Source organism: Hordeum vulgare, chromosome 2H (genome assembly GCF_904849725.1).
Source record: "Hordeum vulgare subsp. vulgare chromosome 2H, MorexV3_pseudomolecules_assembly, whole genome shotgun sequence".
Classification (NCBI taxonomy): Eukaryota; Viridiplantae; Streptophyta; class Magnoliopsida; order Poales; family Poaceae; genus Hordeum; species Hordeum vulgare.
This window is the reverse complement of record NC_058519.1, coordinates 410,377,554-410,388,611: the sequence shown is the minus strand read 5'-3', so window position 1 is coordinate 410,388,611 and position 11,058 is coordinate 410,377,554. Positions and strand designations below refer to the sequence as shown.

At 44.5% G+C, this 11,058-nt stretch overlaps 1 protein-coding gene across 1 annotated transcript; it reads left to right on the top strand.

Annotated features, from left to right (window-relative positions):
• The first annotated feature begins 919 nt into the window (after window positions 1-919).
• LOC123426445 (probable protein phosphatase 2C 38) lies at window positions 920-10,345 on the top strand. The gene is made up of 5 exons (XM_045110290.1): window positions 920-1,802; window positions 3,609-3,983; window positions 4,118-4,235; window positions 9,292-9,515; window positions 9,608-10,345. The coding sequence occupies exons 1-5, from the start codon at window positions 1,335-1,337 to the stop codon at window positions 10,007-10,009; spliced, it is 1,587 nt and encodes a 528-aa protein (XP_044966225.1). The 5' UTR covers window positions 920-1,334; the 3' UTR covers window positions 10,010-10,345.
• The last annotated feature ends 713 nt before the right edge of the window (window positions 10,346-11,058 follow it).

The following is an 11,058-nucleotide window of genomic DNA, read 5'->3' as shown; positions in this document are numbered from 1 at the left end:
GTGGAATTGGTTCAATTGAATCACCCACCATTATCTATGAGGATAATGCGGCCTGTGTTGCATAGATGCAAACATGATATATCAAGAGCAATATCACTAAGCATATTTCTCCTAAATGGTTCCCCCCCCCCACCACAATCTTCAGAAAAGCGGGGAAAATAAGCATTCTGCAAGTCAAATCATGCGACAACCTTGCTGATTTATTTACTAAGTCTCTACCAAACTCAACATTCCAGAAATATGTTCATGGAATTGGTATGCGACGATTTAGAGACTTGCAGGCAACAGGGGGAGTCTCTCCTTGAGATATCCTTGTTCAATAACATCACATTATGCTATCTCTTTGTGAGTTTATGTTTCAGGTTCTCATCAAGTTTTCATGAAGAACTTTTTGGAGGAGAATCTTTTCAAGATGATAGCCCTACTTGGATGATCGTGAGACGATTCTACATGGTCAAGCGTAGGTTAGGGGGGTGAAGATTTATTACACTAATGTAATTAGGGAATCTACTTTTCCCAACCGCCGGGCGGCTCTGTCCTCAATCGACGCCTCTCCCGCTCGTCCTGGAACCGGTGTCTCTTCACAGAGCGTCGCGTCTGTCCGGCGATATATAATCGCTGTAAACAGTAACGAATGATCAAGGAATCTGTTTCGATTCTAAACAAGATGGTATTGAACTGTGTTTTTTAAATCACGACAGAGGTAGTACTATTAATACGTACCGGTGAGCGGGACAGCCATGCCCATTCACTCCCGTTGCCGACCAACCCCCTTGCAACGTGTTTCTCTGGGTCCGTCGCCCGGTCGCCGTCTCACGACAACCACGCAACCAGCCGACGAGGAGGCCCCCCTTCCCCTCTTCCTCCCCGCCCACTTGCCCCATCCTCTCCCTTTCTGCCACGGAGATTCTTGCCTCCGCCTCTCCTCTCCGGTCCACACCCGCGGAGGCGCCGCGCAGGCCACAGGAGAGGAGGGGAGGTGGCACCTGTTCCTGTTGGGCTTCTTGTCCTCTCAGCTTCCCTTTCGCCGTCGCCACAGATAGAATAAGAATAATATCGTCGATTGAACCAGTAAAACTGATATCTTTGCTACTATTCACCGTGTTCCAAGCCCTCCTTAGTGCCAGCCACGCCCACTTCGTTCGCGCCCTTGCAGCGACCAGTTCTTGCGTCTACTCTTCGCCACGCCGAGGTCCATCCATGTACCAAACCACTCTCCTCTCCCTGCAAGATCCGACTCCGGCCAAGAGATTTGCTTCTTGAGCCAAGATCCTGACCTAAGCAGATAGCAAGAGACGACGAGGGAAGGGGGCGGAATCATTCGGAGAGAGGGCATGGTGGCGGTCGCGGCTGGGAGGCGCCCCGTGCTCAGCCGCCGGAGGTCCGGCTGCGGTGCCGGTCAGCAGCAGCTGCAGCACCCGCAGGCGCAGCAGCAGCGGATGCTGGCGGTCGCCGTCGCCGCGCGCGTCGCCGCGGCCAAGCCTGCGGCCACGGAGGCCGCTTTGTATGGCGGCGGCGGCGGCGACGGGTGCTGCGTTGATTTTCTTGTTTGCCTGCTCCGGGGGCTGGGCGTGACCCCCGCAAGCACGGGGCCTGCGCAGTTCAAGTGGGCCGCTCGACCATTGCGGCGGAAGCGGCACGGGGGTTCCTCCCCACGCGGCACCTCCGCCGAGGGAAGGCGTCCCGAGCTTATCAGGGGCGCTCCCGGGCGCTTCGCCGGCAACGGCGCCTGCGCTAGCGCGTCACTGTACACGATGCAGGGCAAGAAGGGCGTCAACCAGGACGCCATGGTTGTCGTGGAGGTATACTCTTTGAGTTCTTAGTTCTGTATTTTTTTTCTTTCTATTTTCCTCTTCTGTTAATTCCATGGGTACCTTTCGATGATGTGTGACTCCTACGGCATATGCTCCACACGTATTTGGATACGATGAAAAGGATGTCTTCATGATTTTGTTCGACCTGAGCCAATGCTCGTATTTACATGAAGAAACATAACTGTCTAATTGGGGCAAAGTTATTGCACATCTAAATAACTAAATCAAGCATTAAAAGGAAAAGAAAAAAGAAAAGAAAATACCGACACGAATCTCCACGTAAGATCATTGATATAGGACTTAGATGTGCAATAATTATCTCACATCTAGATGTGTTTTAGCAAAACCGAAGTTTATAATACATGTCTTCTTAGGTATGCTTGATCTGGACCAGGCAAACAAAGATATTTTTTACTTTCACATAAGACGCACACGTGGCGTCTTGCTGTAGAATGCCTGTTTGATTCCAACAACTTCTGGGGTAGAATACCATTTTCATTTGTCTCGTTTACGTGGCTTCACATGGATTGCCATTGGATATGGCCTACTAAATCGCCGGCAGAGTGTTCTAGCTGGTAGTTTAACTGGGCTCAATTATTGTCCTCCCAAATGGAGAAACCTGTAAGCACGCACATGCTTCTTATCGTTATCTTAATATTTCCTTTTAAGGACGATCTTCTCTTCATTTCTCATGAACTCCTAGAGTTGAACACATGGGACTTGCCATTTCTGTGTGTTTTATCAACTACTCCCTCCGTCCCAAAATAACTGTCTTAAGTTTAGTACAACTTTGTACTAGAGTTAGTATAAAGTTGAGACAGTTATTTTGGGACAGAGGGAGTATATTTCATTATATCCATTAGATCTTTTTAAAGTTGTTTATTTCCATAGTTCAATAAGTTTGAATAATACTATCCCATGGTTTGTTGTTGCAGTACCTTGTGTACTGTGTGGTATACACCGTTTTCTCCTCTATGAATGTTGTTATCAATTTTCTGTGGTCCCTTAGATGTTCATTTTATACACCATCATTTACTATTTACATGTTTTACCTAATGCACCATCATTTAAGGTATATTAGAGCTACACTTTGAGCTACACTTTGAACAAAGTATTATCATTGTCATTTGCCCAATCTAGAATTCCATGATCAAATTTTAGGAAGTTTGAAGATATGAATACTAAAGCATCGTTTGAAAAAAGAATAGGAGCAGAACGTTTATAACAAGCTAGCGCTTCAGTTGCAGCGTGTATGTCCTGTCCTTAACCCAAAATATCTATTGTAATACCCAAAATATCTATTGTAAGTAATATTGATTTGTTAATAATTAGGTTTGAACGTAGTCGAATTGATTTAAGTACTCCCTCTATTACCTAATGCATGTTATTTTGGAAACTGACACGTGCTCCAGTATAGAATCTTTAACTAGTATGTGAATCAAAATCCATCAAATGCGACTCTCCAAAGCTGTGAGCGCTCACCCATGTGATATAAGCACTTTTTTTTTTGCGCGGGAAAATAAGCACATATTTTCCCTGTTTAGTGGACTACAGTTAACGACACATTTATGCATGGCATGCACCGTCTGATGTACTTTGACGTTCTTGGAACCACATGTTATCTGATGACCAAGAGTTTTCCTTTAGCTATAAGCTGCGTAGGCTTCATGGTTCTTACCTGCTTCTAAGCTGGAACTCTACGGATTGTGCACTTCTTTGTCCTTGTTCATGATCTCCTTTTGGGCATTATATAGTTGATTTTAACGTATTTGCAACTTTGCATTCTGTTTGTAGAATTTTGGTTCAAAAGATGGTACCATCTTTTGTGGTGTTTTTGACGGCCATGGACCACAAGGCCATTTGGTTTCCAAGATGGTCAGAGATCTTCTCCCTGTGAAGTTGAGTGCAAATATAGGAAGGGATGAATACAAAGAGTTGTCTATTAACAATGTCACAAATGGGACAGCTGAAGGCGATACTGTGAAAACTGTGGTTGAAGATACTGATGCTGCCCTTGAAGCTGTGGAGAATGGAGGGTACCCAGAAATCTTCACAGCATTGAGAACTTCATTCTTGAGGGCATTTTATGTTATGGACAGGGATTTGAAGTCACATAAAAATATTGATTGTCTGTTCAGTGGATCCACAGCAGTCACATTGATTAAGCAGGTACTTTTTCGTTGCAATAATGATTCTACTTTACGTGAAACTTCACTTGATATTTCTTATTTTGCACTCTACTTTGTTGTGAAGCTTCGCTTGATATTTCATATTTTAACATGTTCTTCTGGCTAATTGTACAGGGGCAGGATCTTATAATCGGCAACTTGGGGGACTCTAGAGCTATATTGGCCACTAAAGATGAGGGTAATCACCTTGTCGCTCTTCAGTTGACAGTTGATCTCAAACCAAGCATCCCAAGTACGTTACATTTTCATGATCCTCGTGTGTTCTTTTAAAGGTCTACAACATCATGATTTTTTCTCGTTTTTTCTTGGGTATGGGATTCTTAGCTACCTTTTGCTTTCTGTCTTACAAAAAGTTCTAGTAGCACTAACAGTTACTTTATTATTCTTGCTGAATCAGTGTATCGTCTAGTCAACAACAACAACAACAACAACCAAGCCTTTCAGTCCCAAACAAGTTGGGGTAGGCTAGAGTTGAAACCCATAAGATCTCGAAACCAAGTCATGGCTCTGGAACGTGGATAGCTAACTTCCACGCACCCCTGTCCATGGCTAAGTCTTTGTCGATATTCCAAACCTTCAGGTCTCTCTTAACGGACTCCTCCCATGTCAGGTTTGGTCTACCACGACCCCTCTTAACATTCTCAGCACGCTTTATCCGTCCGCTATGCACCGGCGCTTCCGATGGCCTCCGTTGAATATGTCCAAACCATCTGAGACGATGCCGGACCAGCTTCTCAATCGGTGCTACCCCAAGTCTCTCTCGTATATCGTCATTCCGTTGAATATATCCCCAAGTCTATGTATCGTCTAGTCAATTTCTTAAAATACATCATGCATCAGTACGTGATAATAAAACTGCATGATGATATATGCATTGCAAAAATTGTAAAAAAAATCCCTGTTCTGTTCTATTTATTGTTACGGGGGCGTTTGGTTCACGGTCAAGGACGACTTGGCTGAGGATATCCTTAACCATGTTGTTGGGGATAGCCATTTTTTGTCGTTTGGTTGTGAGGTATTAGGTGAGTTCTATAACCACATTTTCTTGTTTGGTTGGAAGGATAACAGGTGGCTAGGGATAGCCATTTGTGTGTTTGGTTGAGAGGATGAAGAATGGATGATTGTTGTAGTTACCATTTTGGTTGAGGTGGTGAGATTACCCCTATTAATTGTAATTATAGCAATATAGATATGTCAAGCTTGGTAACAACATTGATTTCGAAATTTATAACTAAACTTTAACATCACATCCCAACATAATATATCGGCAACAATAGTTTCGAAAACAGGAATTGAAGATGAACTTCATAATCCAACACCATAGTCCAACAATCATAGGTAGGTTTTCCCTTTATGCGGGGACGGTGAAAGATAAGGAGGGGGAAAAACGCTTCGGTGCGGGAAGGAGGCTCGCGCGCACGGGTGGCTGCCCTTGTCCACCAGTTTTTCGTGGCTGGCGGCAACCAAGTTTTGGAGCAAATATTCCCTAAAATGGGTTATCCTAGCCATATTATCCTCTCTTCCAAACATGTGGCAGCCTTTGAAAATTTGGCTATCCCTATCCCACTGAGGCTGGATAACCCATTTACCAAGGCTTTTCAACTATTTTATAGATAAAATTTTGGTTTCTTAGTTAGGTGGATGGTTTCTAATTTGCTTGTTGGAGCAGTTAGGATGCTGGGAGTGTTTTCACTTGTGGATCTCAGTCGTGTTAGCGCAGATGCATGTGTAGATTACTTAAACCAGAGTATGAGTACACAAAGCCAATTTCCTCAACCGAGTCAGACCTCATGTAGGGTCACCTGACAAGAGATCAGAGAGGGTGATTGAGGAATCGACTGATTCTGCCGATTTGGTGTTACCGCCTGGTTCATATATTGTGAAATATTCCCTCTGGTGGAACCATCTCATTGCATTTCACCTTGCTATATTCCACCAACTCTTTGTATGGTACGTGCATAAAATTTGGAAACAGAACTGAAAGGGTCTCAGGTCGTGACACTGCAGGATGTATTGTGCCCTAAAAATATATTTAAAATGAAGTTGGTTTATTTACATGACATGTGGTAGTTTTACCACATATCTGTTATAACGATATTTTCAGTTCTTGGAAGAAGTGATTTCAATATAATTCTGAAGCTATGGTAAGATAAGAGGATTATACTCCCTCTGTTGTCTGTTCTAAAATGTAGTGCATATTAGGTTTTTGTTAAGTCAAAACATTTCTATGTTTGACCAAGCTTATTAAAAAAAGTCAACATCCACAATACAAAGTTACTATCATTAGATTCACCATGAAGTGCATTTTTTTATTTAGTATTTTAGATGTCGATGGTTAAAGCTTGGGCTGGGTCTACCCCCATCCCTAGAGGAGCCGTATGAGGCGGAAGCTCCACGTACGGTTTTGAAGCTGAGCCTTTCCAGTGAACCAGCTAGTATGTTAGAAAGAAACTCGGCTAATGAATATGGTTATAAACTTGGTCAAACATAGACATGCTTGACTTTTGAAAAACATAATATGCACTACCTGTTTTTGTGAGTGAAAAAACTAACATGTGGGACGAAGGGAGTATTTAAGTAAAAATATTGTACTGTATTGAACTTTTTACAATCTGTCCTGCTTTTTGTGAGTGAAAAGCTCGACCTCCTATTTTCATCTCTGATAGGGATGTAGCCAACATGTTGCATCTGCAGTTCAGTTTTAGATATTGTTTTCTTCAATATCAGTTATTTAAAGATACTTTTATATGGAAACTTTGATTTTCTTTTGAGCCGGAATACCCTCTATTCCATTAACTAGAACGACCAGCCAAATTGCTGGCAATCAACGCGTGAACAAAGTCTAGCGCCCCATCCAGCCAGAAGGCTAAGGATGAAAGGCCCATACGCGCGCCATAGGCAGCTAGAGTATCAGCTACCTTATTACAGCCCCTTGGCCTTGGGCAAAAACAATCTCAAAATGAGAAAAATTTAATCTAGCAAAGATCTTAATCTCTCTGAAGATGAACCAATTGCAGAACGGTCTTGCTCATTTCTTCTGATTGCATGCATGATTGTAGTGGAATCCGTCTCCACTGCCACATATGTCATACCGAGCTGGTGTGCAGCTTGTAGGCTCTTCAGGCATGCCACAATTTTGGAGTGCAACGGGCTCAGGACATGGGGTATATTGCCAGCACCAGCGGCAGCAGCCTGACCTTCGCTTCCATGAATGATGAAGCCATAACCACCATTTGAACTGTCATGTGATGTATTACCATCAATATTTTCAGCAGATCACCTGCTGGCGGTAGCCACTCCTGCTGACGCTGAGCCTGTTTAACCTCCTTTGACCCCATCAGATTAGCACAATAAAGGAGGCTTCTTTGAATCCGGTGGCACACACTATCTACGGATCTCATTGGCTTGCCTGCGTTCACCTTGTTGTGTGTATCCCACCATACGCACATGAGCACCACACAGCAGGTTTTGACCACATTTTTAGCAAGGATTGCTTGTACCATTTCCCTCGCCGGGTCAATCTGTGCAAGCTCCACTGATGTGCTCCCAGTCCATCCTCCTCCACACAGCTCTAACGTTTTTGCAATGAAGAAAAGTATGAGCACCGTCTTCGTTCAGCCATTTGCATATAGGGCAGAGGATGTCCAGTTCAATTCCACGGCGCTGGATACTATCTATGGGGCAGGCTGTTGTGAGCCAGCCACCACAAGAAATGCTGCATCCTTGGTGGGCACTTGATCTTCCATATATCCTTCCAGTTCAGATTGCTGCCACCCTATGATGGTTCGCCAGATTGCGTGTACTCGCCATCTGCTGGAGCTGCCATAGTATTTTGTAGGCCGTTTTGACGCTGAAAACACCGCTTATCGTAATGCCATGCCCAGTCATCCTTGAAGTCATCATGCAGTGGGATCGGCAGGATACGTTGAGCGCCGATCCTCCAAAACAGGTCCTCAACAAGAGCCACATCCCATTGTCCAGTGACAGGGTCGATAAATTCCCCTACTTTATGAGTAATCGTGTGTCCTCTCGGTGTGATGGGTAGCCTACTGCAACCTCTGGGGAGCCAAGGCTCAGTCCAGATCTCTGTCTCAAGCCCATTCCCAATCCTGTTGACTACTCCCTCCTTCAAAACGCCTACAGCTTGCATAATGCTTCGCCAAGCATAAGATGCTCCTGGTTTGATCTCTGCGTGCAGCACATCAGACTCTAGATAATATCTAATTATCTAACCTTCAACACTTATGCACACAATGATCCAGGATTGGCAAGCAGCAGCTAAGCTTGTTTTGCCAGCATCACGAGGTTAAAAGTATGGAGATCCTTGTAACCGAGACCCCCTTCTCCTTTCAGTAGTGCCATGATATCCCACCGCAACCAATGCATTTTATGTTCATCCTTCTGTTGTGCCCACCAGTATCGGCAAATCATCTTATTGATCTCCTCACACAAGCCCTTCGTCAGTCAAAACGAATATTGGGATAGCTTGTGCACAAGCTTTGATGAGAACTCCCTTGCCCGTGTTCAAAAGAGCCTTCTCAAGCGAGCCCTGTAGCCTCTGCCATATATGATCTTTGAGATACTTGAACGTGGCCATCTTTGAACGACAAACATGCATCGGTAGACCTAAGTACCTATCAGACCAAGCTTCACTCCTAATATTCAAAATATTCATCACCGCTACCCTATCTTGCTGTCGGGTATTCTTGCTAAATCTCACTGCTGATTTATCTGTGTTGATGACCTGCCCTGAGCACAACTCGTATAGTTTTAGCACCCATCGCTGTTGATCCGAATTCTGAGCAGTAGCCTTCATGAGAGTTATTGAGTCGTCTGCGAACAATAGGTGCTTGGTGCTCGGCGCCCCTTGGCATACTTTGATCCCCTGCAGCACACCCTCTTCCTCTTTTTTGTTTAGCACATTGGAGAAAACTTCAGCACAAAATAAGAAGAGATGCGGGGAGATTGGGTCTCCCTGCTGCAACCTCCCCCAGGAAACTTTGAACTGTAACTAATAAAAGCTGTTTAACTTTTTGGACCTGACACATCTATCCCAAAACGACAATCTTTTTTACATTGCATTTTATGCAGGGAGCGGATTTTTGATATTCCACTAGCTCACTTTGTAATATTAACTTCAGGTCTCATGCCCACTCTCTTTAAGGACTTCACAAGCTTATTAATATGTTGCGACATCAGCGCTTTTGTTGTTTACATTTTCTCTAGGAAGAGCTTTATTTGGTATCAGGAGATACTCCTCTAAATGAAGCAAGATGCATTTTCTGCAGGTGAAGCAGCGCGCATCAGGGAACGAAAGGGCAGAGTATTTTCTCTCCCAAACGAGCCAGACGTTACTCGTGTTTGGCTTCCGAAGTACAACTCCCCAGGGTTGGCCATGGCAAGAGCATTTGGAGACTTTTGTCTAAAGAATTATGGTGTAATTTCTGTTCCTGATGTTTCCTACCATCACATCACAGAGAAGGACGAATTCATAGTGTTGGCGACTGATGGGGTGAGCAACTGACCACATATTAACTTGGAACATCTCTGCGAGCTAGATGGTTTTGGTGGCTTGTGATCATCTAATTTCTTTGGTCACTGTAGGTGTGGGATGTACTTTCAAACGACGACGTTGTTAAGATTGTTAGTGAATCCACCTCAGAGGCCTCAGCAGCAAGGCTTCTTGTCCAAACGGCTCACCGTACGTGGAGAACACGGTTTCCCACAGCAAAAGTTGATGACTGCGCCGCTGTCTGTCTATTCCTGAAAACAGACTTGACAAATAAATCAACCGATTCAGGAACCAAAGATTTCGCAACTAATGTAGAACCAGGTGGTGGTAAGCATTTCTTTGCTGTCAAATCCAGCACCGTGGTTCCTACAGATCTTGCCACCGCATTCGTAACAGGTAACGAGTGGTCTGTCCTTAGTGGTGACCCAAGGCCTGCCACTCCGACAAATTTGCTGACGCCTACTTCAGCTGCAAACCAAAGCATGAAAGATTGAACTTGCCTGCCAGCTGAGATGCTTAGTTCGTTCAAGAGCTGCGTGGCTTTGTTTTGCTTACATTGGCCAATGTTGATGGGAAGCCGGTGCGAGTTCTACTCGCAAGTTGGTGGGGGTGTAGGCCTCGATTTTGTTCTTTTGTAAAGTAAAAAAAGGTCAGTTATAGGTTGTGATTGGTTATATTTGTTCTTGTCCATATAATAATGACCCGTCCTCGTTGACGACATTGCTAGATTCATCTATGCCTCCCGGCCGTTTGTCTTTGTTATCTCATTTGTGTTATGTGTACACATTTTCTAAGAAATCTTTGGAAAATTAGAAGCTTGTTTTTAAAAATTGAGTTCACTGTGCAAAAGTAGGCAAGGGTTTCATGTAACATGTGGCCTTGGACTTCTTTTTCCTAGTAACCCTAGGTTTTGTCCTAAAACTTTATGCTATTTTTTTAAATAACACATTTTTTTATTAAATTTGCAAAATATTATGCAGGATCAAAGTTTTGCACAAATGATACATCGTCCGTCAGATGGAGGCCGGCTGGATCCCGTTGGCTCTATCAAAGCCGATAGGAGCTACTCGGTCCGTCGGATGGAGGCCGACTGGATCCGGTTGGCTCTATCAAAGCCGATAGGAGCTACTCGGTCACACGACTGTCGACATTCGGCCACGTGGCAGTCAGCGACTGATCAGAGCATGTCACTCGGTCTAGGCGGCCTCCAGTCGGCTACGGCGAAGCCGACTGGGCCAATCGGCCACGGCGGGGCCGATAGGAGGCCAACACAGCCATGGGCCGCACCGCGCCCCCTTCTTCCTCCTCCCCCATCCCTTCTCTCTTCACACAAAAATGCCTCGATTTTTCTACGAGATCTGTGTCGATTTCTTTTCCGTTTTTCACTTACGTTAGATTCTAGAGCATTAGGGGAGACAAGGAAACCCTCAATCTTGTGATGGGGTAGCTCGTAATGGTGGTGGTAACCATTTTGGTGTTGGTAGTGGAGGTGTGATAGGCTGGCTTACTAGGGATGATAGACTACTCATATCAATAAGGAATT